This window comes from Neoarius graeffei, chromosome 18, assembly GCF_027579695.1.
Source record: "Neoarius graeffei isolate fNeoGra1 chromosome 18, fNeoGra1.pri, whole genome shotgun sequence".
NCBI lineage: Eukaryota > Metazoa > Chordata > Actinopteri > Siluriformes > Ariidae > Neoarius > Neoarius graeffei.
This window is the reverse complement of record NC_083586.1, coordinates 26,741,591-26,768,876: the sequence shown is the minus strand read 5'-3', so window position 1 is coordinate 26,768,876 and position 27,286 is coordinate 26,741,591. Positions and strand designations below refer to the sequence as shown.

The 27,286-nt window shown below is 43.9% G+C and overlaps 1 protein-coding gene across 2 annotated transcripts in view; it reads right to left on the bottom strand.

Moving 5' to 3' along the window:
* The window catches only part of ptgfrnb (prostaglandin F2 receptor inhibitor b), a 91,364-nt gene that overhangs the window by 58,963 nt on the left and 5,115 nt on the right, over window positions 1-27,286 (bottom strand). For both annotated transcript variants that reach the window (XM_060898617.1, XM_060898616.1), the window contains exons 2-3: window positions 12,567-12,932; window positions 3,909-4,316 (exon numbers count right to left, since the gene is read on the bottom strand). In XM_060898617.1, the coding sequence (XP_060754600.1) occupies window positions 3,909-4,316; window positions 12,567-12,932 (774 nt within the window). The remainder of the gene's footprint in view (window positions 1-3,908; window positions 4,317-12,566; window positions 12,933-27,286) is intronic.

Genomic DNA, 27,286 nt, shown 5'->3' with positions numbered 1-27,286 from the left:
GTTCCAGAGTGCAATAATGTTAATGGGAATAATGCTAGCTTGGAGTTTGGATCTTCTATTTCCTTGATTACGAACTGACTGACCGTGGTAGTAAGCACAGAGTGAGATTGCATGCAAATATAACAGAGATAAAAAGATCAGGAAGGAGATTCATAGCTGTGTGCCCTTTGTTTAAAAGAATGCTGATTTTGGCAAACAGTTGCAGCTTCAAATTACTCAACGCAGTTAAAAGGTACCCGCCTCGAAAAATAAACATAGGCTAGAAAGATTATACATTTGCACAAATGCATTTTGACTACCCTGTATTGTCACATTGTGTCACACAAGGCAGTGTTTTAAGATTCTTTTGTATTCCCACTCACTTAAGTTCCACTTAAGGGTACAGCTATATTGCTATTTTGTGGGCGGTGTCAAAGGTCAGCATGATGTAGAATCATTGACAGATTTCCTGTATCTTTATTGGCTTGCTGCTCCTGATACCACGACGTACAAAACACTGTTGAAAAATAGCGGAGTGCAAAGCCTATGGTTGCAAAAAATAATAATAAAACGTGATAATAACTTAAGGGAAAGCATTTTTTCTGTGTTCCATTGCTGACAACCAAGCAACGTAAACAACTTGCTAAACAGTGGCTACACAAGTTGAGAACAGGTCACACTTTAGAAACACTCTCCTTTGGGAGAAATTCTGTTGTTTACGAGGACTATTTTGAGCCCGATTGCTTTGAAAGGACAGAGCTCTTGGGCTACACAGGTCGCATTAGACTCAAACCCGATGCTGTGCCAATAATATTCTGATACCGTCCACAGAAAAGGGATTCAGGTCATGCAAGCTGATTAACTAGAATAGTATAGACATTCAAAGCTAATATTTTATACATACACACACACACACACACATATATATGTGTATAACATAAGCACTGTCTAAAAGTGGAGCTCCCGATGAGTATGTGTTAGTAAATAATCCCATGCTATTTTTTTAAAAAGCAAATTAAAACAAGTGCTGGATGAAAACCCATCTACCTTATGTAAATAAAGATACAAATTTCGTTGTCCGGTGGTCAATTGTTTATAAGATACATTGCCTTGCACTTACAATCAGGTACTATACGCTTGCAAAAGCCATCAAAAATCAGGTCGATGCATTACCATATTCTCTTAAGTATGGATCTTCGCCCCGTGCTTCACCCCACTCTGCTATAAATTCACACTCGCCTTCAAACTGTCACTAGCCTATATTCAGACCATATAAACTATTGTGGCACATTGCATTTCTATACCCGCATTCATACATGCAATAAATACATAAACAAATAGGCTTTATAGCTAGTATGGACACACACATAAACACGTGCACACACCGAGTTTCTACAACCCCGATTCCAAAAAAGTTGGGACAAAGTACAAATTGTAAATAAAAACGGAATTCAATGATGTGGAAGTTTTAAAATTCCATATTTTATTCAGAATAGAACATAGATGACATATCAAATGTTTAAACTGAGAAAATGTATCATTTAAAGAGAAAAATTAGGTGATTTTAAATTTCATGACGACAACACATCTCAAAAAAGTTGGGACAAGGCCATGTTTACCACTGTGAGACATCCCCTTTTCTCTTTACAACAGTCTGTAAACGTCTGGGGACTGAGGAGACAAGTTGCTCAAGTTTAGGGATAGGAATGTTAACCCATTCTTGTCTAATGTAGGATTCTAGTTGCTCAACTGTCTTAGGTCTTTTTTATCGTATCTTCCGTTTTATGATGCGCCAAATGTTTTCTATGGGTGAAAGATCTGGACTGCAGGCTGGCCAGTTCAGTACCCGGACCCTTCTTCTATGCAGCCATGATGCTGTAATTGATGCAGTATGTGGTTTGGCATTGTCATGTTGGAAAATGCAAGGTCTTCCCTGAAAGAGACGTCATCTGGATGGGAACATATGTTGCTCTAGAACCTGGATATACCTTTCAGCATTGATGGAGTCTTTCCAGATGTGTAAGCTGCCCATGCCACACGCACTAATGCAACCCCATACCATCAGAGATGCAGGCTTCTGAACTGAGCACTGATAACTTGGGTCGTCCTTCTCCTCTTTAGTCCGAATGATTTCCATAAAGAACTTCAAATTTTGATTCGTCTGACCACAGAACAGTTTTCCACTTTGCCACAGTCCATTTTAAATGAGCCTTGGCCTAGAGAAGACGTCTGCGCTTCTGGATCATGTTTAGATACGGCTTCTTCTTTGAACTATAGAGTTTTAGCTGACAACGGCGGATGGCACGATGAATTGTGTTCACAGATAATGTTCTCTGGAAATATTCCTGAGCCCATTTTGTGATTTCCAATACAGAAGCATGCCTGTATGTGATGCAGTGCCGTCTAAGGGCCCGAAGATCACAGGCACCCAGTATGGTTTTCCAGCCTTGACCCTTACGCACAGAGATTCTTCCAGATTCTCTGAATCTTTTGATGATATTATGCACTGTAGATGATGATATGTTCAAACTCTTTGCAATTTTACACTGTCGAACTCCTTTCTGATATTGCTCCACTATTTGTCGGCGCAGAATTAGGGGGATTGGTGATTCTCTTCCCATCTTTACTTCTGAGAGCCGTTGCCACTCCAAGATGCTCTTTTTATACCCAGTCATGTTAATGACCTATTGCCAATTGACCTAATGAGTTGCAATTTGTTCCTCCAGCTGTTCCTTTTTTGAACCTTTAACTTTTCCAGCCTCTTATTGCCCCTGTCCCAACTTTTTTGAGATGTGTTGCTGTCATGAAATTTCAAATGAGCCAATATTTGGCATGAAATTTCAAAATGTCTCACTTTTGACATTTGATATGTTGTCTATGTTCTATTGTGAATACAATATCAGTTTTTGAGATTTGTAAATTATTGCATTCCGTTTTTATTTACAATTTGTACTTTGTCCCAACTTTTTTGGAATCGGGGTTGTATATATAATAGGCTGCTTACCGATTTGTGAGTTCTCCATCTGGTGCTGTTCCTCTCACATCAGGCTACCATGCTATCATACGACACACAGGCTATCATGGTCTGTATATAGTCCATTTCCAATGCAGGCTTGTGTGTGACAAACGTTTCCAAACCGGGTTTATCCATGAAACAATTCAATGACTGTGCCTGTGTTATATCGCATAAATGTTCAAGCTCTTTACAACAAACACATTCAATGTCAGTTTCCTGCTTGGCACACTTTCTACATCGGCACCTGATAGCTACCAAACCCTTTTTCCTGCCTTCCCGATTTTGCACTTGCAAAACACCACCAATTTCATCATTAAAATCACCTAATAATCATTCACCTGAAATCATTTCCCAGATACAGATAGTCTTTTTTCTAAGGTTCATACTGATATCCAGTTTCTCTGCTGTCCATACTGAATTGAAGATAACTCTTTTTCATCTGATGAAATCCAGGCTAACAAGAATGTTTACACGGGCTACACTTAACTTCCAGTATCTGGCTATCAATGGCTTGACATCACATACTGATGTCATATTGGTAGCCCATGTGTGTTTGGACTTTTAAGCACTTCAAGCTACGAATGATAGCTAATCAGGTGGCTGCACTTGTGTGCATTATTATAATTAGAGCTTGTACCATAGATATCGATCGTGTTTGAATGCTCTACTGGTACCCGTTAAGCAGCATTTCATTATAATGACCATATGATTTACGTATAGAGAACAAAGAACTCACATTTAAGGTATTTGCAATGAACATGCAATGAAGTGCACTGAAGTTTTACACAATTTGAAAATTAATTAAATTGGAGAGCCCCCAGAGACATGCCACGCTGTGCACAGTGTACAACAATTGGCACCCACTTACCTATTCATATGCCATCCTAAAGCATTTTCTTTAACTGGACCTCACCTGTTGGTATAACAGCCACTTCACCAATGACCTCACTCTTTTCCTGTATACTGTTCCAGGTACCCTCCTCTCTGGTCCACTGTTTGGCAGTACACAAATACATCCCCTGATCTGCAGGCAGTGTTCCAGAGAGCACCAGGCTATAGGAACCAGTATTGTCCAGGTGCAGACGCATTTCACCATCTGCATAGCGTTGGATAAAATTCTCTCCAACGGTAACACTGGAATCAGGTCCAAACGTAAGGAGATCCTGCTCTAGTGACTGATTCTTTTTAACAGACCATGTAACTGATAGGTAAATTCCTTCACTGAAGTCTTGAGTGATGTTGCAGCGAAGATCAATTCGTCTGCCCTCATGGACTGAAGGCATTGGTACTTCAGGAACCACAACCAGTGTATTAGGAATTACTGTAAGCAAACAATAAAGAGGAAATACTTTAAGGCATCTTTAGCACAGGTGTGGACCAGTAGTGACAGGCTTACATGAATGAACAAAAATACTCACTCATACACATTTAATGTTGAGATTTGGACAGCATGTAGCAAAATTTCTGTGTTTGCTCGGAGTTGAATAACCTGGTTTTTTTTTCCTATACTGAATAATGACTTGCTTGACAATGTTTTCAGAAAAAGAACTTTTACGAGACACCAAAAAAAAAAAAGGCACGGAAGCATACCTATATTTTTCCCCTCGTTAATAAAACCTGTGTGTGTACCTTAAATAACAAGTCATGTAATCATAGACCCATTACATGCATGCTACCAAAGACAGCACAAACAGTGATACAAAACACTGGAATCTAATTTAACATTTTGCTGATTGTAAAGGTAAAGCAAATGTTCCCTTTTTCAGAGGCATCTGAAGTTATACATGCTACATGTTCAATTATAAATGTCTTATAGCATGGGTACTGGGAGGGAGCCCGGGGGGGGGGGGATCAGTGCAGCATACCTGAGCCTTGTTGTCCCACATATATTTATATGACTTCTATCTCTTTCTAAGTAACGAGCTCAGCATATGTGTGTCTGTGGCCAAAGCTATGAGATGCTGAAAAGTGGTCTTTTATGGCAGACTTCCTTGGCAGAAGGATGTACCCTGGCACACAGGGCAGAGTTTGCAGTGTTGATTTGCATGCATCCCGCAATGTGGACTGTGCCAAACACACCTGGCTTCCAACTGCTAGGAACGAGCCCACAACCAGCTGACCCATAGAGGAATTTGCAGATTGACCCACATTTTGAATCTGCAGATTAAAGCAATTGCTCCAATAAAAGCAGTAAAATTATTAATGTATTGCTCATACGTGGCATGTGTAAGGCAGCATCATAATATTTTACTAGTGCGTCACTTGGTGCGACCACAACCATGTGATACAGCTATCAAGGGTAGGCACACAGTCTGCTTGTGTTTTATCATATTAGGTGAAGCTTGCGCCACCAAACCCAGGCATGGTATAGCTGCCAGTCCAAAACATCTTGTGATTGGCAAGGCAAAAAGTACAGCCATTTTGCGAGTTGCTGTAATAGTTTCGAGCCTGCCACCTTATAAGAGCTAACAGAAGCTGATCCAGACTTGGTTCTGCGCGGTACTAAAACCATAGTTGAGCACTATATTTCAATTGTCAGTTTACTATCAGCTTGAACAAATCTCCAAGATGCAGTTGTATACATCCCTGCAGGCCTTGGATGAAGAACAGGAAAGAAGTTTGGTCTTTGGGCAATAAGGAAGGCACAGTTGAATTGCACAAATTGGCAGGTTATATTATGAGGGTGCCTCAACTAGTTTTCTGGGCTCATTACTCTGTTTATGAATCTTTGTTGGACACGGATGTTTGTAAGTTCCAAGCTGTTTAGGCTGTGGTACTTGGCTCAGATGAGACTTTGAATCAGGGTCTAAATCTGCCAGCCAACATTCAGCACAGAGGGTGTCTGAATCAAGATGGTTAATGATGGAACAACAAAGATGTAGTTGGTGCTAGTTTTCAGCTTCCAGGTGATTCAGTCTCTGGCTGCAAAAGCTACTACAATATTGAACTAGCAGTATGGAACCAGAGGTTTGTCTGACAGTGATGGATGTGGAAATTTAGAACAAAACATGCAAAAGGAAAATTACCCAACAAGGAGGAAAAAAGAAGGATGGAGGTAAACCACCTAGGTCCTGTTGCATCATCAGTGCAGCGATTGAGTGACTCTGGTAAGGCCACAGGCCTGCTAGTTGACTAGATTGTGGGGTGTGTAGAAAAACAAGCAAGTAATGTAGTGGGCTAGCTATGAGCAATACCTTAACTATGATAGTCTTAATAGCCACAGGTCCACTGGTCAGCTGTCATTTTTGGCTTCAAGACAAATTTCACTTACCAGTTGTTGGCATTATGTGTTAGCCCTGACATTCCATGGTGACAGTTAAAACAGCTAGCTAATAAAATGATATTCAACTGAAATGAATAACATTACACTAAATTTCTTCCTAACAAAGGTTCAATTTGTCACAATCCAACCCAGAACATCTAGGTCCTGATCTGGGTCTTACACTCCACTCCTTGTTTTTTCCCCGAGCCTTCCCTGTGTGGCGGCCAGCATACCTGTCTCTTATCGGCTCATCGATGGCTCTATATTACACTGCTCAGCGATTCTCTCGATGTGGAATTATCTTCGCTTCATGTCAAGTTTTTGCCCATATTGTTGCTCCGGTTTTGCATGGGATTCTACTCTTTTCTTTGCTACTTTGCCTAGCGTTTTGGAATTATTTTTGTTTTCCCTTTAGAAGGCATCTTATCCTTTGCTGACTGTGTTTCTGCACAGTGAGCTCATTCTCCCGCTGTGGAGGAGCACTCTGGACTCTTTTGAACTTTTTTCTCTGTATCTGCACTCACCTAGGATTATTTTATTCTCCCTGTTTGGAACTGGCTCCCATTTTCATTTTCCCCATTTCTGATTTTTGCCTGGCTGCTGCACCTCTCTTCCTATGCTTCGTGTCAGATTCATTAAAGACTCTTTCCACTACTCATGCGCATGTGAGTCTGCTTATTGGGTCTAGCCAGCACCTACGGCCATTAGGCTCATGACAGAATAATTCTGGCCCTCTTACTGAGCTCACATCCTCTAAATGCCCCCTTCACTGGAATCACTGTGCTGAGAATGCCTTCACATCAGTCAAAACCAAGTTTTCCACTACACTTGTCCTTATAATTCCTGACCCTGTAGCTCAGATCATGCTTGAGGTGGATGCCTCGGACACAGGTGTAGGGGCAGTCCTGTCCCAGAGATCATCTAAGGACAGCAAGATGCATCCCTGCGCATTTTTCTCTCACCACTTGACTCCTGCTGAGTGCAACTGTTGCATAGGAGTTTGGAAACTGTTGGCAATCAAGTTGGCCCTGGAGGAGTGCAGACATTGGTTAGAGCAGACTGAGACCCCATTTATCATATGGACTGATCACAATAATCTTGAGTACATCAAGTCTGCTATGTGACTTAACTCATGCCAAGCCAGGTGGTCCTTATTCTTCTCACATTTTAACTTTGTATTTTCTTTCAGACCAGGCTCCAAGAATGCCAAGCCAGATGCTCTTTCCAGGCAGTTCTTCCCTGACTCTCAGCAAGGTGCCACTGAACCTATCTTTCCTGCCCACTGCCTAGTGGCTGCTGCTCAGTTTGATGTAGAAAAAGTTGTCCAGGAGACTCTATCCTGTGATCCAGGTAATGGACCACCTTTCTGTTCCGTTCTGTTTGTGCCTCTTTGTGTACAACCCCGATTCCAAAAAAGTTGGGACAAAGTACAAATTGTAAATAAAAATGGAATGCAATAATTTACAAATCTCAAAAACTGATATTGTATTCACAATAGAACATAGACAACATATCAAATGTCGAAAGTGAGACATTTTGAAATTTCATGCCAAATATTTGCTCATTTGAAATTTCATGACAGCAACACATCTCAAAAAAGTTGGGACAGGGGCAATAAGAGGCTGGAAAAGTTAAAGGTACAAAAAAGGAACAGCTGTAGGACCAAATTGCAACTCATTAGGTCAATTGGCAATAGGTCATTAACATGACTGGGTATAAAAAGAGCATCTTGGAGTGGCAGCAGCTCTCAGAAGTAAAGATGGGAAGAGGATCACCAATCCCCCCAATTCTGCACCAACAAATAGTGCAGCAATATCAGAAAGAAGGTCAGCAGTGTAAAATTGCAAAGAGTTTGAACATATAATCATCTACAGTGCATAATATCATCAAAAGATTCAGAGAATCTGGAAGAATCTCTGTGCGTAAGGGTCAAGGCCGGAAAACCATACTGGGTGCCCGTGATCTTCGGGCCCTTAGATGGCACTGCATCACATACAGGCATGCTTCTGTATTGGAAATCACAAAATGGGCTCAGGAATATTTCCAGAGAACATTATCTGTGAACACAATTCACCGTGCCATCTGCCATTGCCAGCTAAAACTGTATAGTTCAAAGAAGAAGCCGTATCTAAACATGATCCAGAAGCGCAGACGTCTTCTCTGGGCCAAGGCTCATTTAAATTGGACTGTGGCAAAGTGGAAAACTGTTCTGTGGTCAGACGAATCAAAATTTGAAGTTCTTTATGGAAATCATTCGGACTAAAGAGGAGAAGGACGACCCAAGTTATCAGTGCTCAGTTCAGAAGCCTGCATCTCTGATGGTATGGGGTTGCATTAGTGCGTGTGGCATGGGCAGCTTACACATCTGGAAAGACACCATCAATGCTGAAAGGTATATCCACGTTCTAGAGCAACATATGCTCCCATCCAGACGACGTCTCTTTCAGGGAAGACCTTGCATTTTCCAACATGACAATGCCAAACCACATACTGCATCAATTACAGCATCATGGCTGCGTAGAAGAAGGGTCCGGGTACTGAACTGGCCAGCCTGCAGTCCAGATCTTTCACCCATAGAAAACATTTGGCGCATCATAAAATGGAAGATACGACAAAAAAGACCTAAGACAGTTGAGCAACTAGAATCCTACATTAGACAAGAATGGGTTAGCATTCCTATCCCTAAACTTGAGCAACTTGTCTCCTCAGTCCCCAGACGTTTACAGACTGTTGTAAAGAGAAAAGGGGATGTCTCACAGTGGTAAACATGGCCTTGTCCCAACTTTTTTGAGATGTGTTGTTGTCATGAAATTTAAAATCACCTAATTTTTCTCTTTAAATGATACATTTTGGCGGCACGGTGGTGTAGTGGTTAGCGCTGTCGCCTCACAGCAAGAAGGTCCGGGTTCGAGCCCCGTGGCCGGCGAGGGCCTTTCTGTGCGGAGTTTGCATGTTCTCCCCATGTCCGCGTGGGTTTCCTCTGGGTGCTCCGGTTTTCCCCACAGTCCAAAGACATGCAGGTTACAGGTAGGTTAACTGGTGACTCTAAATTGACCGTAGGTGTGAATGTGAGTGTGAATGGTTGTCTGTGTCTATGTGTCAGCCCTGTGATGACCTGGCGACTTGTCCAGGGTGTACCCCGCCTTTCACCCATAGTCAGCTGGGATAGGCTCCAGCTTGCCTGCGACCCTGTAGAGCAGGATAAAGCAGCTAGAGATAATGAGATGAGATGATACATTTTCTGAGTTTAAACTTTTGATATGTAATCTATGTTCTATTCTGAATAAAATATGGAATTTTGAAACTTCCACATCATTGCATTCCATTTTTATTTACAATTTGTACTTTGTCCCAACTTTTTTGGAATCGGGCTTGTATGTTCCTAGGTACTTCAGTGGGGGCACAGTTCGCTTCTCACCTATCATCCTAGGGTGGCCCAGACCCTGTCCATCCTCAGGCAATGTTTCTGGTGGCCAACCCTATACCAGAACTTCAAGACCTTTGTGGCAGCCTGCAATGTGTGTTCCAGAAACAAGACTGATAACCAGCCTATGACTGGACTGTTAAGACTGCTACCTGTACCTCGCTGTCCCTGGTTCCACATTGCCATGGATTTTGTCATCAGTCTCCCTAGTTCCAAAGGTAATACCTGCATCTTGACTATTGTTGATCGTTTTTCTAAAGTGGCTCATTTTGTCCCTCTCCCCAAGCTACCATCTGCTAAGGAGATTGTCAAACTTCTTATTTACCATGTTTTTAAGATTCACTGCCTGGCCCTGGACATCATGTCTGACAGAGGTCCACAGTTCTCTGCCCACTTTTGGAAAGAATTCTGTAAACTCACTGGAGCCACCCCTTGTCTTTCCTCAGGTTACCATCCTTTGATGAATGGACAGAGCTTAGAGGTCACTCTGCAGTGCTTGACATCTGGCAACACATCCTCCTGGAGCCAGGCCCTGCCATGGATTGAATACGCGCACAAAAGCCTTCCCTCATCCTCTACTGGGTTGACTCCATTTCAGTGCTGCCTTGGGTACCAACCGCCTCTTTTTCCTAAGGAGGAGGAGGAGGAGCCAAACCTTTATTCGACACTGTCGTAGGTTGTGGGCATGAGCCAGACGTCATCTGCTACACTCCAGCCAATTATACAAGAGGAAGGCAGACCAACGCTGCATGCCAGCTCCAGTCTATCATCCTGGACAGAAGGTCATGTTATCCACTGCCAACCTTCCCCTTCAAGCTCCCTTGCGTAAGCTGGCTGCCAGGTTTGTTGGTCCTTTTTCCATTTCCAAAGTCATTAACCCCACTACTGTCAGGCTGTTGTTACCCAGGTCCATGTGTCGTGTTCACCCTTCCTTCCATGTCTCTCAACCAAGACCCCTGGTTTCCAGTCTTTTCTCCCCACTTCTAAGACCCCTCCCCCCAGGTTCATCAATGGAGGTGAAGTCTATACTGTCAAGAGGCTGCTAAAGGTCTGTCAGCGAGGTCAGGGGTTGCAGTACCTGGTCAACTGGAAGGGGTCATGCCCAGAAGAGGGGTGTTGGATCCCAAAATGCTTTATCCTAGACCCCTCACTCATCAGAGACTTCCACCGCAAGAGCCTAAATGCCCCATCTAGGATAGGATGGGGGTACTGTCACGATGCAGCCTGGAACATCTACAGTAGGCCCTGATCCGGGTCTTCTGCTCCACTCTTGTTTTTCCCCCAAGCCTTCCCTGTGTGACGGCCAGCACACCTGTCTCTTATTGGCTCATCTACGGCTCTATGTGACACCTCTCAGAGATTCTCCCAATACAGAATTATCTTCACTTCATGTCAAGTTTTTGCCCCCATTTTTGCTCTGATTTTGCTTCAGACTCTTGATTTTTCTTTGCTACTTTGCCTAGCGCTTTGGGATTATTTTGCCTTCCCTTTGGATTATCTTTTGCTGACTGTTTGTCTGGACTGCAAGCTCCTTCTCCTGCTGTAGGGGTGCACTCTGGACTCTGACTTTTTTCCTGCATCTTCGCTATGAGCTCATTCTCCTGCCGTGGGGGTGTGCTCTGGACTCTTTGATTTTTTTCTCTGCATCTGTGCTTGCCTAGGATTGTTTTATTCTTCCTGTTTGGAACTGGCTCCCATTCTCATTATCTCCATTTCTGATTTTTGCCTGGCTGCTGCACCTCTCTTCCTGTGCTTTGTGTCAGATTCATTAAAGACTCTTTTCTCTACTCCTGCACATGTGAGTCTGCTTATCGGGTCTAGCCAGCACCTACGGCCATTAAGCCCATGACACAATTAACTAACATGAGTCAATGGCAACAACAGTTACCTTTTAATGCTTAGCTCATGGCTATAAACAAGACAATTTGTTGTGATTATGGTTTGTTTCATACTGACATGGACTCTATACAGATGAGATGCATCTGTTCTGAACTTGACACGGGGTACAAATACATATTTCTCTGTCCATTCATCTTTCAGCATTCTGTTTATCACTGACATTTTTAAACAACCCATTTAATCAATTCACTAATCAGATCACAGAGGGGGCGGCACGGTGGTGTAGTGGTTAGCGCTGTCGCCTCACAGCAAGAAGGTCCTGGGTTCGAGCCCCGGGGCCGGCGAGGGCCTTTCTGTGTGGAGTTTGCATGTTCTCCCCGTGTCCGCGTGGGTTTCCTCCGGGTGCTCCGGTTTCCCCCACAGTCCAAAGACATGCAGGTTAGGTTAACTGGTGACTCTAAATTGACCGTAGGTGTGAATGTGAGTGTGAATGGTTGTCTGTGTCTGTGTCAGCCCTGTGATGACCTGGCGACTTGTCCAGGGTGTACCCCGCCTTTCGCCCGTAGTCAGCTGGGATAGGATATGGACATCCTATCGCCTGCGACCCTGTAGAAGGATAAAGCGGCTAGAGATAATGAGATGAGATGAGATCACAGAGGATAATTAAAATGAAATATCTATGAATATGGTTTGTGAAAATTCTCCCCTTTCTAAAAAAAAAAAAGTCTCCTAGCCTGGTAGTCTCTGATCTAATGACCTACTTTTCATAAATGCATGTGATTGGATGAGCCACAACACAGAGTTTTGCTTCAGAAGCAGCAATAATTGATGTTTAGATGGTTCATGTTTATGGCTATTTTTTTTCCAAACGTTGCTCTGTTTTGACAGTATTTTTAAAGTACTTGTTTCGATCCACTGAAACACTGCTGAGTTTGTATTCTGCCAGAGAATTCCACCAAAACTCTGAGGTTGAAATATGTAATACTGAAATACAGAGCTGGTTTTAAGGGTCTCACACTTGATAAGTTTTTAAAAACTTAACTTACCTCTCAGCAGCACATCTGCCGCATAGTTTCCACTGATAACAGAATCAGTGCTGAGGGTACGGCAAGTGAAAGTGCCACTGTCAGTCAGCCTGGCTTCTTTAATCCTCAGCTCCACTGTGTTTTCTCCAATTCTTTCCAAACTGATGTCATCAGTTAACACCCGGGCCTTTAAAGACTGGTCTGGAAATGAAGAGTCGAAAGTGGAGACAACCTGAATGGTTTCTGACCCTTTTGTTGCTTCCCATTCAAAGTCCTGCTCCATGGGGCCCTCATAATCCGATACTTCACAACGTAACGACAGCGCCTCTCCCTCCACTCGGATCAAAGGGCCTGGTGGTAGTGACACCTTTCGACCCACAGTCAAACCTAAACAGCCAAGAACTGCAAATATTATCATGTAATTTAATCATATTAAATTTTGCTAAATTGATGATCACACATTTTTGCAATTATTCAATGGAGCACATTTTGGTGCACATACAGTGCCTTGCAAAAGTATTCATACCCCTTGAACTTTTTCATATTTTTCCACCTTACAACCACGAACTTAAAAGTTTTTTATTGAGATTTTATGTGATAGACCAACACAGAGTAGCACATAATTGTGAAGTGAAACGAAAATGATAAATGGTCTTCAAAATTTTAAACAAATAAAAATCTGAAAAATGTGGTGTGCATTAGTATTCAGCCCCCTGTACTCTGATACCTCTAAATACAATCCAGTGCAATCAATTGCCTTCAGAAGTCATCTAATTAGTTAATAGAGTCCTACTGTGTGTAATTTACTCTCAGCATAAATACACTTGTTCTGTGAAGGCCTCAGTGGTTTGTTAAAGAACACTGAAGAACAAAGAGCATCATGAAGACCAAAGAACTCACCAGACAGGTCAGGGATAAAGTTCTGGAGAAGTTTAAAGCAGGATTAGGTTATAAAAAAACATCCCAAGCTCTGAACATCTCAAGAAGCACTGTTCAATCCATCATTCAAAAATGGAAAAAGTATGACACAACTGCAAACCTACCAAGACATGGCCGTCCGCCTAAACTGACAGAGCGAGCAAGGAGAGCACTGGTCAGAGAAGCAGCCAAGAGGCCCATGATCACTCTGGAGGAGCTGCAGAAATCCACAGCTCAGGCGGGAGAATCTGTGCACAGGACAACTATAAGTCGTACACTCCACAAATCTGGCCTTTTTGGAAGAGTGGCAAGAAGAAAGCCATTGTTGAAAGACAGGCATAAGAAGCCATGTAGGGGACACAGCAAACATGTGGAAGAAGGTGCTTTGGTCAGATGAGACCAAAGTTGAACTTTTTGGCCTAAATGCAAAGCGCTATGTGTGGCGGAAAACTAACACTGCTCATCACCCTGCACACACCATCCCCACTGTGAAACATGGTGGTGGCAGCATCATGCTATGGGGATGCTTTTCTTCAGCAGGGACAGGGAAGCTGGTCAGAGTTGATGGGAAGATGGATGGAGCTAAATACAGGGCAATCCTGGAAGAAAACCTGTTGGAGGCTGCAAAAGACTTGAGACTGGGAAGGAGATTCACCTTCCAGCAAGACAATGACCCTAAACATACAGCCAGAGCTACAATGGAATGGCTTAGATCAAAGAATATTCATGTGTTAGAATGGCCCAGTCAAAGTCCAGACCTAAATCCCATTGAGCATCTGTGGCAAGACTTGAAAATTGCTGTTCACAGACGCTCTCCATCCAATCTGGCTGAGCTTGAGCTATTTTGCAAAGAAGAATGGGCAAAAATTTCAGTGTCTAGATGTGCAAAGCTGGTAGAGACATACCACAAAAGACTTGCAGCTGTAATTGCAGCAAAAGGTGGCTCTACAAAGTATTGACGCAGGGGGGAATACTAACGCACATCACATTTTTCAGATTTTTATTTGTTTAAAATTTTGAAGACCATTTATCATTTTCGTTTCACTTCACAATTATGTGCTACTCTGTGTTGGTCTATCACATAAAATCTCAATAAAAAACTTTTAAGTTCGTGGTTGTAAGGTGGAAAAATGTGAAAAAGTTCAAGGGGTATGAATACTTTTGCAAGGCACTGTACACTCATGCGCGCACACACAGAGTTAAATAAAGGGGCTCGCTTTGAGGAAGAAGTTCAGTACTGTATCAACAAAGTGAAAAATTGGGGGAGAAGAATAAAAGAGTAAGTAGAATTCAACTTAAGTTGCAAATTTCACACAGACTACAGTTTTCTCATAACCTTAGGTTTCTCAGAGTAGAGGAAGGCGATTATTTAGGAGCTGAAAATGGTTAATATTGTAAACAAACACAAAGATTAAAAAACACTAATTATGCTATTAATTAGAAAATGACTAGGTTTATAAAAAGAACAAAATCTGTTTCTTTGAAATTACATCATATTTGAAAATATCATCATCATTTCCCAATAACAGCACATTTGTATCCATAAGACATGCTCATTCTCATCTCATTATCTCTAGCCGCTTTATCCTGTTCTACAGGGTTGCAGGCAAGCTGGAGCCTATCCCAGCTCGTCATCAGTGTTTTCCCGCTGACTTGACACGCATTGTCAAAATGGATAACTGGTTCAAAATTAAAATTCTTTTGATTAACTTGCATATTTTTTGTGGATGTCTCATCTCATCTCATTATCTCTAGCCGCTTTATCCTGTTCTACAGGGTCGCAGGCAAGCTGGAGCCTATCCCAGCTGACTACGGGCGAAAGGCGGGGTACACCCTGGACAAGTCGCCAGGTCATCACAGGGCTGACACATAGACACAGACAACCATTCACACTCACATTCACACCTACGGTCAATTTAGAGTCACCAGTTAACCTAACCTGCATGTCTTTGGACTGTGGGGGAAACCGGAGCACCCGGAGGAAACCCACACAGACACGGGGAGAACATGCAAACTCCGCACAGAAAGGCCCTCACCGGCCAAGGGGGTCGAACCCGGACCTTCTTGCTGTGAGGCGACAGCGCTAACCACTACACCACCGTGTCGCCTTTTTGTGGATGTGTCCATGTAATATAAAGAACATTACACGGTGGTGTGAAGATATGAAGTTTATCTTCTTGTGTTGAAAATATTTTCACTTGTTCGCTTTGCTCACTCGTGATATATCCATTCACCACTCGAAGATAAACTTCATATCTTCGCGTGACCATGGAATAGCCTCTATTTATGTTCCTTACGTTATTTCATAGTTTTGATGTCTTCAGTATTGTTCTACAATGTAAAAACAGTCAAAATATAGAAAATCCTATGAATGAGTAGTTGTGTCCAAACTTTTGACTGGTACTGTACATCAGCTAGTGCTGGGCAGTTTGAAAGGGGAACTGAAGGCAAATTTTTTATTATCAAAATTCTATTTATCTCATTTTATAAAATGTAGGAATGCATTTATGACAGCTATTTTGTCACTGCTATAGCAAGTTATGAGTGTTTGAAATATGCTCTGTAATATATCAGTCCATATGTCAAAGCAATGGCCATAAACGAGATTTGCTGAGACCTGTGCGAGACTTCGTAGGATGGAAGTAAAAGTGTACAGCGGAAATCAAAGTGACCAACATCTGCCAACGTTGTCAAAAGACGCACGCGCCCTCCTTCGAATGCTGACGTAATCAAGCCGGAAGTTGTCCGAAATGGCTCCCTACTCACTATATAGGGCACTATATAGTGGGGGCACCATTTTGCAGTGCTGTCCGAAACCTTAGTGAGGATTGTGTGGGAAATGCACTCAGTATAATATTATATTACGTTAGCTACCCAACATGATTTCAAGTTTGAAAAGACTTTGCTAGCATGTCAGGTGGAGCCTCACTGACTAGTTAGCTTAACATTAAACCACCATGATTCCACAGGCAGATTCATATGTGCATGAATGCATACACTTGCACATGCGCGCACGTGAGACCAGTGAGATGGACAGTATCGTCCTAGTCAGTCACAACAAATTGCTGGAATTTTTGTTTTGATGTCAGATGATAGTCTTGTACATTTTTGTCTTGCTTAAAGCAGTGTTGCTGTTGGGCAGTTATTAAGCTCGAGGTGTGGACCTGGGTTTTAAGCAGGTTAGATTGTCAGTTTTATTTTCTGAGCAAGCTGCATTTACAGCTATTCCACTGTCTTCCTGATTAACATACACATACATGTGTGCACACACTGCCAGAGCTGGGTCAGAACACTACCATGCTGCTTTGTGGGGGTGGGGAGGAGTGTTGCAATTAAAAAAAAAGTGACAATGGCTCTTTTTCACTTCAGTTGTGTTTCATTTTGTAACATTCTACCAAGAGTTTGTTCTACAAGTTAGTCAGTGAATCCAGTCGATTGCTTCAGAGGCATTAGGTTTTGTAAGTGCTGTGGCAATAATACAACGATGCGTTGACAGAAAATGTACTTTTAATACTTAAGTATTTTTAAAAGTAAATACTTCAGTACTTTAACTTAAGTAAAAATTTGACTGTACAACTTTCACTTTTGGGCGGCACGGTGGTGTAGTGGTTAGCGCTGTCACCTCACAGCAAGAAGGTCCGGGTTCGAGCCCCATGGCCAGCGAGGGCCTTTCTGTGCGGAGTTTGCATGTTCTCCCCATGTCCGCGTGGGTTTCCTCTGGGTGCTCCAGTTTCCCCCACAGTCCAAAGACATGCAGGTTAGGTTAACTGGTGACTCTAAATTGACCGTAAGTGTGAATGGTTGTCTGTGTCTATGGTGGGGTTTACATTAGACCGTATCAGCGGATCATCAGATTAACGTTTTTAAAACGATTAGCGTGCACACAGCAACGCCAATACACGGATACGCTCGGCTCCGCAGGCATCCTGCGCTCCAAATCACTCCGCCCTGAACAGCGAGTGCCCTCTGGAGGGTGCGCACTCCGGCCCTGCGCAGCTCACAGAGCGCGCGAGTGAAGCGCACGAGCAGTGATTCGGGACTGAGCCGCTGTGTGTGTGATCCCAGTGCATATCGGGCATGCGCGTCACTTACCACTTGCAAGTGGAAGGATGGCAAGCCTAAAGACAATCATAACTACACAATGGGCAGTATTTGCATCAGTATTTGCAGTATTTTCATACTTTTATACTCTTTAATGAAAGGTGATACAAGGCGGAAGTCCGCGCCGTTTTTCAGCAGTTGCGTCACATGACCAACGCCAGCGAATCAGGAAGGTGGATGTCACAGTGACATTGTCCAATGACGACGCCAGCTAGAGCTCAGCACAGCGTATCCGCGTATTCTCAATGTTTACACAGCACCGGACCAGACACGATCTGGATTGAATACGTGGACCCTGGCGGATTCCCGTTTCCCGGCGTTTCCAGGTGTTTTAATGTAAACGGACAGTGCATCTGCGAAGAAAACGAGACAGATACGGTCTAATGTAAACTTGGCCTATGTGTCAGCCCTGTGATGACCTGGCGACTTGTCCAGGATGTACCCCGCCTTTCACCCGTAGTCAGCTGGGATAGGCTCCAGCTTGCCCTGTAGAAGGATAAAGCGGCTAGAGATAATGAGATGAGAATGAGTTGAACTTTCACTTGTATTGGAGTAACATTTGACCAGTGGGATCTGTACTTTGACTTAAGTAATGAAGTTGGGTACTTTGTCCACCTCTGAAGTTTACACAAAAAATTGTTTTAATTCTGAACGGTTTAAAGCATACGGTTTCCTTCGTCATTCTGTGGGGTCAAACAAACCCTATCAGAGGGTTCATTATATCCACTAACTCACTTCTTCCAGCTTGTCCCACTTATGTGTGTGGGGTCGCTGCCATGTGGACCCTATTGAGCCACATGTCATATTAACTGGAGCATAGTTGTACACCAGATGCCCTTCTTGCTGCAACCCTCCCATTCCTGGGCTCGGGAAACAACCATTCACGCACACATTCACACCCATGGACAATTCAGAGTAGCCAGTTAACCTAACTGCATGTCTTTGGATGGTTGGGGAAACCGGAGCATCCGGAGAACACGCAAACTCCACACAGAAAGGCCCCCACCAGCCACTGGGCTTGAACCCAGAACCTTCTGGCTATGAGGTGACAGTGCTAACCACTACACCACCATGCTGCCCCCTTCATTACATACATTATGAAATTAAAATGTTTTAAAATTCTATGGACTCCTGACAGTAGAATAAGGCATAAAGCATAAGTAGAATCAGTCTTGCAAAAAAAAAAGACAGTGAAACCATCAAATACAAATTGTACCCTAATACAAATTTTTGGTCATACAACCCAGCACTAATATCAGCTTATAAATTTCCACAAAGGCAAAACATAAGTGCAAACAGTGGGTTTACGTCCGACGGAACCGTATCCAAGAACCACCTGTAAGATGTATGGCGCAGACTGATACAATTTGCACCACACTGATTTGCACTGCACTGCCAATTTCCACACACATGCACAATGCTCACTTTGCACTTGTCTTGTCTTGTTGTAGATATCCTGGAAAAACTTGAATTCTTTAAACTGAACTGTATTCTCTTGTATTTCTGCACTAAAATGAACATTTGCACACAAATGCACAATGCCACTTTGCCCCTGCCTTTGTCCTGTCATTTATGTTAGTAATTGGACAATTGACTCAAAGGCTATTTCATGGGCAGGTGTGGGCAATTCCTTCGTTATGTCATTCTCAATTAAGCAGATAAAAGGCCTGGAGTTGATTTGAGGTGTGGTGCTTGCATTTGGAAGATTTTGCTGTGAAGAAAACATGCGGTCAAAGGAGCTCTCCATGCAGGTGAAACAAGCCATCCTTAAGCTGCGAAAACAGAAAAAACCCATCCGAGAAATTGCTACAATATTAGGAGTGGCAAAATCTACAGTTTGGTACATCCTGCTAGTTTGTTTATACTGCTCATTTCATGTTTACTTGCTATACCTCAAGTGCCCTTGACTGTTTGGTTATTTGAACCAATTTATGTGTATATATATATATATATATATATGAGTGTCTACGTCTAGTTCATATCTAGAGTGTTTATACTATTTATATTGTCTGTTTGAGTGTTTAGTCTGTGTGTAGTTCTTATCTAGTGTTTACACTGTTTATATTGTCTGAGTGTTTAGTCTATGTCTTGTTCTTATCTAGTGTTTATACTGTTTATATTTTGTTTTTTTCAATTATTCTATTTTTATTTATTGCATTGCCTGTTTGCACCGTGGGTGAGAGAGGACTGATATTTCATCTGTGCTGTATGTCGAGCATGTACAGCATATTTGACAATAAAGTTGACTTGACTTGACTTGAAAGAAAGCACTGGTGAACTCATCAATGCAAAAAGACCTGGATGCCCACAGAAGACAACAGTGGTGGATGATCGCAGAATAATTTCCATGGTGAAGAGAAACCCCTTCACAACAGCCAACCAAGTGAACAACACTCTCCAGGAGGTAGGCGTATCAATATCCAAATCTACCATAAAGAGAAGACTGCATGAAAGTAAATACAGAGGGTTCACTGCACGGTGCAAGCCACTCATAAGCCTCAGGAATAAAAAGGCTAGATTGGACTTTGCTAAAAAACATCTAAAAAAGCCAGCACAGTTCTGGAAGAACATTCTTTGGACAGATGAAACCAAGATCAACCTCTACCAGAATGATGGAAAGAAAAAAAGTATGGCGAAGGCGTGGTACAGCTCATGATCCAAAGCATACCACATCATCTGTAAAACACGGCGGAGGCAGTATGACGGCTTGGGCATGCATGGCTGCCAGTGGCACTGGGTCACTAGTGTTTATTGATGATGTGACACAGGACAGAAACAGCCGGATGAATTCTGAGGTATTCAGAGACATACTGTGTGCTCTAATCCAGCCAAACTGATTGCTCGGCGTTTCATAATACAGATGGACAATGACCCAAAACATAAAGCCAAAGCAACCCAGGAGTTTATTAAAGCAAAGAAGTGGAATATTCTTGAATGGCCAAGTCAGTCACCTGATCTCAACCCAATTGAGCATGCATTTCACTTGTTAAAGACTAAACTTCAGACAGAAAGGCCCACAAACAAACAGCAACTGAAAACCGGTGCAGTAAAGGCCTGGCAGAGCATTAAAAAGGAGGAAACACAGCGTCTGGTGATGTCCATGAGTTCAAGACTTCAGGCAGTCATTGCCAACAAAGGGTTTTCAACCAAGTATTAGAAATGAACATTTTATTTACAATTATTTAATTTGTCCAATTACTTTTGACCCCTCCTAGAACTGCCACCTTATTGTGGTGGAGGGGTTTGTGTGCTTAAATGATCCTAGGAGCTATGTTGTCAGGGGCATTATGCCCCTGTTAGGGTTTCCCAAGGCAGACAGGTCCTAGGTGACAGGCCAGACCAAGAGCAGTTCACCAAAAACCCCCTATGGAGAAAAAATCCAGGACCGTGACGTCGCCCGGTAGGACGCAGCCGGGGCCCCACCCTGGAGCCAGGCCCGGGGTTGGGGCTCGTATGCGAGCGCTTGGTGGCCGGGCCTTTGCCCATGGGGCCCGGCCGGGCTCAGCCCGAAGAGGTGACGTGGGCCCGACCTCCTGTGGGTTCACCACCCACAGAGGTAGCAGTAGGGGTTTGGTGCAGTGTGGATTGGGTGGCAGTCGAAGGCAGGGGCCTCGACGACCTGATCCCCGGACACAGCGGCTGGCTGTTGGGACATGGAATGTCACTTCGCTGGGGGGGAAGGAGCCTGAGCTTGTGCGGGAGGTTGAGAGGTACCGGCTAGAGATAGTCGGGCTCACCTCCACGCACAGCTTGGGCTCTGGAACCCAGCTCCTCGAGAGGGGCTGGACTTTCCACTTCTCTGGAGTCGCCCGTGGTGAGCGGCGGCGGGCTGGTGTGGGCTTGCTTATAGCTCCCCAGCTCAGCCGCCATGTGTTGGAGTTTACCCCAGTGAATGAGAGGGTCGCCTCTCTGCGCCTTCGGATTGGGGAGAGGGCTCTTGCTGTTGTTTGTGCCTACGGGCCAAATAGCAGTATAGAGTATCCAGCCTTCTTGGAGTCCCTGGGAGAGGTACTGAGGGGTGCTCAGACTGGGGACTCCATTGTGCTACTGGGGGACTTCAATGCTCACGTGGGCGACGACAGTGACACCTGGAGGGGCGTGGTTGGGAGGAACGGCCTCCCCGATCTGAACCCGAGTGGTGTTTTGTTATTGGACTTCTGTGCTAGTCACGGTTTGTCCATAACGAACACCATGTTCGAGCATAGGGGTGTCCATAAGTGCACGTGGCACCAGGACACCTTAGGTCGAAGGTCGATGATCGACTTTGTAGTCGTTTCATCTGATCTCCGGCCCTATGTCTTGGACACTCGGGTGAAGAGAGGGGCTGAGCTGTCAACTGATCACCACCTGGTGGTGAGTTGGATCCGCTGGCGGAGGAGGAAGCTGGACAGACCTGGCAGGCCCAAACGTATGGTGAGGGTCTGCTGGGAACGTCTGGCCGAGCACTCTGTTGGGGAGGTCTTTAACTCCCACCTCTGGGAGAGCTTTTCCCAGCTTCCGAGGGAGGCGGGGGACATTGAGTCTGAGTGGACCATGTTCTCTACCTCCATTGTGGACGCAGCTGTTCGGAGCTGTGGCCGCAAGGTCTCCGGTGCCTGTCGTGGCGGCAATCCCCGAACCCGGTGGTGGACACCGGAAGTAAGGGATGCCGTCAAGCTGAAGAAGGAGTCCTATTGGGCCATGTTGACCTCCGGGACTCCTGAGGCAGCCGACGGGTATCGGCAGGCCAGGCGTGCTGCAGCTCGGGCAGTTGCGGAGGCAAAAACTCGGAACTGGGAGGAGTTCGGGGAGGCCATGGAGAAGGACTATCGGTCGGCCTCGAAGAAATTCTGGCAAACCATCCGGCGCCTCAGGAGGGGGAAGCAGTACTCTGCCAACACTGTTTACAGTGCGGGTGGGGAGCTGTTGACCTCGACTGGGGACATTGTCGGGCGGTGGAAGGAATACTTTGAGGATCTCCTCAATCCCACCATCATGTCTTCCACTGAGGAGGCTGAGGCTGATGACTCAGAGGTGGACTCGTCCATTACCCAAGCCGAAGTCACTGAGGTGGTTTGCAAGCTCCTCGGTGGCAAGGCACCGGGGGTGGATGAGATCCACCCTGAGTATCTCAATTCTCTGGATGTTGTGGGGCTGTCTTGGTTGACACGCCTCTGCAACATCGCGTGGCGGTTGGGGACAGTGCCTCTGGAGTGGCAGACTGGGGTGGTGGTCCCTCTTTTTAAGAAAGGGGACCGGAGAGTGTGCTCCAATTATAAGGGAATCACACTTCTCAGCCTCCCAGGGAAAGTTTACTCCAGGGTACTGGAGAGGAGAATTCGACCAATAGTCGAACCTCGGATCCAGGAGGAACAATGCGGTTTTCGTCCTGGTCGCGGAACACTGGACCAGCTCTATACCCTTCATAGGGTGCTCGAGGGTTCATGGGAGTTTGCCCAACCAGTCCACATGTGCTTTGTGGATCTGGAGAAGGCATTCGACCGTGTCCCCCATGGTATTCTGTGGGGGGTGCTTCGGGAGTATGGGGTTCGGGGCTCTTTGCTAAGGGCTGTCCGGTCCCTGTATGAACGGAGCAGGAGTCTGGTTCGCATTGCCGGCAGTAAGTCAGACCTGTTCCCAGTGCATGTTGGACTCCGGCAGGGCTGCCCTTTGTCACCGGTTCTGTTCATAATTTTTATGGACAGAATTTCTAGGCGCAGCCAGGGGCTGGAAGGAATCCTGTTTGGTAACCACAGGATTTCATCTCTGCTTTTTGCGGATGATGTTGTCCTGTTGGCTTCTTCAAACCAGGACCTTCAGCATGCACTGGGGCGGTTTGCAGTCGAGTGTGAAGCGGCTGGGATGAGAATCAGCACCTCCAAGTCCGAGGCCATGGTTCTCGACCGGAAAAGGGTGGCTTGCCCTCTCCAGGTTGGTGGAGAAGTCCTGCCTCAAGTGGAGGAGTTTAAGTATCTCGGGATCTTGTTCACGAGTGAGGGAAGGATGGAGCGTGAGATCGACAGGCGGATCGGTGCAGCCTCCGCAGTGATGCGGTCGCTTTACCGGTCCGTCGTGGTGAAGAAGGAGCTGAGCCAAAAGGCGAAGCTCTCAATTTACCGGTCGATCTACGTTCCGACTCTCACCTATGGTCATGAGCTTTGGGTAATGACAGAAAGAACAAGATCGCGGATACAAGCGGCTGAAATGAGTTTCCTTCGCAGGGTGGCTGGGCGCTCCCTTAGAGATAGGGTGAGAAGCACAGTCACTCGGGAGGAGCTCGGAGTAGAGCCACTGCTCCTCCACATCGAGAGGAACCAGCTGAGGTGGCTCGGGCATCTTTTTCGGATGCCTCCTGGACGCCTCCCTGGGGAGGTGTTCCAGGCATGTCCCCCCGGGAGGAGGCCCCGGGGAAGACCCAGGACACGCTGGAGGGACTATGTCTCTCGGCTGGCCTGGGAACGCCTCGGTGTTCTTCCCGAGGAGCTGGCCGAGGTGTCTGGGGAAAGGGAAGTTTGGGCTTCCATGCTTAGACTGCTGCCTCCGCGACCCGGTCCTGGATAAGCGGAAGAAGACGAGACGAGACAATTACTTTTGAGCCCCTGAAATGAAGGGATTGTGTTTAAAAAATGCTTTAGTTCCTCACATTTTTATGCAATCATTTTGTTCAACCCACTGAATTAAAGCTGAAAATCTGAACTTCAACTGCATCTGAATTGTTTTGTTCAAAATCCATTGTGGTTATGTACAGAACCAAAATTAGAAAAATGTTGCCTCTGTCCAAATATTTATGGACCCAACTGTATTTACTAGTTCAATGAAAAGAAAGTGATTAACAAAGTTTATCAAAAATCATGTATAGTTACGATAATCATTATGCTTTCATGATTTTTAATTTTTCAATAAAACTCAAACTTTAACTGTAACAATAAACAGAAACTATCCAAAGCCCCATTATGGTGCATGTGTTCTATCCCATTACCTGATCTGCAGTTTTAAGAGTCAGACTCAGCCGAATTCAAAGTTTCTGGAGGAAATAAAGTTAAATCTTGATTAATTCAGTAAAACTTGAAGTATAAATTAATTTAAAGAAATGAAACTAAAAGAAAACAAGTTGGACCTGATAAGGATGACAGGATCCTGTTGTAAATGAAAACAAACTGTAAGTGAGTTCAGCCCTGTTGTAAAATTCCTGGAAAATGTTTTACAATGTTTGTGATGGTTAATGTGAACCATGTAAAAGAAAAATACAATGAACGTCTGAATGAAATGAAGATTCACCAGAGATATTTATTTTATTGAGGTATTTGTTTGCCATTTCTCTGATTTCAATGAATTCAGAGTCTAATAATCTATAATTCGATATCATGGCCTGGTTATTTTACATACACACACACACACCTGCTGTACTCTGCTTCCCCATAATTTCATAAACAATAACGTGGCTGGATCACTGAGGGGACTGAACTAGTTTTATTGGAACTTTATTGATGTAACTCTTAAATAATTACTATGAAAATGGTGAACTTGTCCCGTCAGATGTGGATTTGACTTGTCCGGATTAAACATTTGGTTGTCCCGGACAGTCGGACTACTGTTAATGTCGAGCTCTGTAATCTTCTATTTTTTCAATAAATGCACCATGGACAGCCTGAGAGAAACGGTATTTCAATACACTGTATACTTCTTATGCACATATTGACAAGAACGCTCTCCTGAATCTTGACTGGGAGAGGGAAAGGAAGACTAATGTCCATACTTCTGAAATTCATGACGCTGTTTCCCATGCAAAGGCTGAGAAGAAGAAGAAGAAGAAAATGTCCCTTTTCCAATGTTAGAACTTGGACCTAGTTTTAGGTCTTCTGTATGTTTTTTTTTAAATATATTAGTTGTTTTTAATAGTAGTCAAGCTGAAATTTTTACTGAAAACTGGCAACCTACAACATTGTCCCCTAGCAACATTATCCCTTCGATCTGTAACTGGCACATGACAGCAGGAAAAACCTGCTGTTTCAAACATAGTGGAACAAAAGTACATTTTAAACAACTAAAAACAAGGAGCTACACTACGGTATTAGACAGGATGTGTTAAAACTGACACAAACTGTGTTAAATTCTTACACATCGATGGGTGAGTTTTGGGACAACACTTGGGCTAATTTTGACACAGTCACTGTGTTAATGATTTTAACATGGTGTATGTGTCAAGCGTAAATATGTGTAATATTAACACATTATGTGCTGGCCTTGGCTACTCACGTTGTGCTAAAAAAAAAATGCCTAAAACTCTACACACACACAAAAAAAAGTGTTATTTAACACACAATTAGTTAATGACAAAAACACACTAACTTCAACACATTTATTATCAAAGTATTAACAAGTGTTGACAGAAATCAAGCTGCAGAATAAACAGTACAAGTTCATTGAACAGTAATAAAGGAAATGTCTGACGTAGGACAAAACAGTTCTTTTTCCAATTTCATTAGGTGACATGACACATAACCATACTTTCTACAGTTCACTTATTTCAGAACTTTATATCTTGGATCGGGGTGGCATGGTGGTGTAGTGGTTAGCGCTGTCGCCTCACAGCAAGAAGGTCCAGGTTCGAGCCCCGGGGCCGGCGAGGGCCTTTCTGTGCGGAGTTTGCATGTTCTCCCTGTGTCCACGTGGGTTTCCTCCGGGTGCTCCGGTTTCCCCCACAGTCCAAAGACATGCAGGTTAGGTTAACTGGTGACTCTAAATTGACCGTAGGTGTGAATGTGAGTGTGAATGGTTGTCTGTGTCTATGTGTCAGCCCTGTGATGACCTGGCGACTTGTCCAGGGTGTACCCCGCCTTTCGCCCGTAGTCAGCTGGGATAGGCTCCAGCTTGCCTGCGACCCTGTAGAAGGATAAAGCGGCTAGAGATAATGAGATGAGATATCTTGGATCGATGTAGATCTGATCATCCAGGGACCCAGGAACCGCTGGCCGAGGATCATCTTCAGACTGGTCCATTTACTGCGTAATGAATTAATAACATGTTAACATTTAGAATTTAACACTTTTTTTAACAACATTTTTACACAAAACATTAGCTGATAGAGCTCATTTCATCCCCCCCAACACTAAATGTTAAGTAACACGATGCTGCAGCTACACACTCCTACACCAACATTCTTACAGATCTGAACTATCGTTTCTGAAATGCATTTATATTAAATGCATTGCCATCATATAACTGCCAGAAATAACTGGGTTAAGCTAGCCATGGCTATGAGGTATATTTTAGCTATACAGCCAGCCAGCCATATGCCTCATGATGCTGAATAGTTAGTAGAACTTCTAGTTCTCGCCAGACTCTTTAATAATACCAAGTACAAATTAAATGCTAATAAAAATGGCACACAACTACATAAAATCTCTAATTAAATTTCCATCTTGCAAGCTGAGCGATGACACTTTAAAAAAAAAAAAAATCTCCCCACTGTGTTTGTGCCATGTAAATTAGCTGCCTGAGCCATTTTGATATTAAAGTTAGTGAAGTCTAAAGTTAATCCAGAGTAAAATACACGGTCTAACAGTTCTACTAGAAACCAAACTAAAGTAGTCTTAAAAAATAACAGCAGCAGCAGATGTCGTCATTTTTGCATTATGTTAAACGATTTCAAGTACAACTTACCTCAAGAATTGCATTAGCCGTCACTGGTGTGAATTCTCTCGCCGTCAAAATGGTGGTTTCGACGTTCTACAACTCCCATG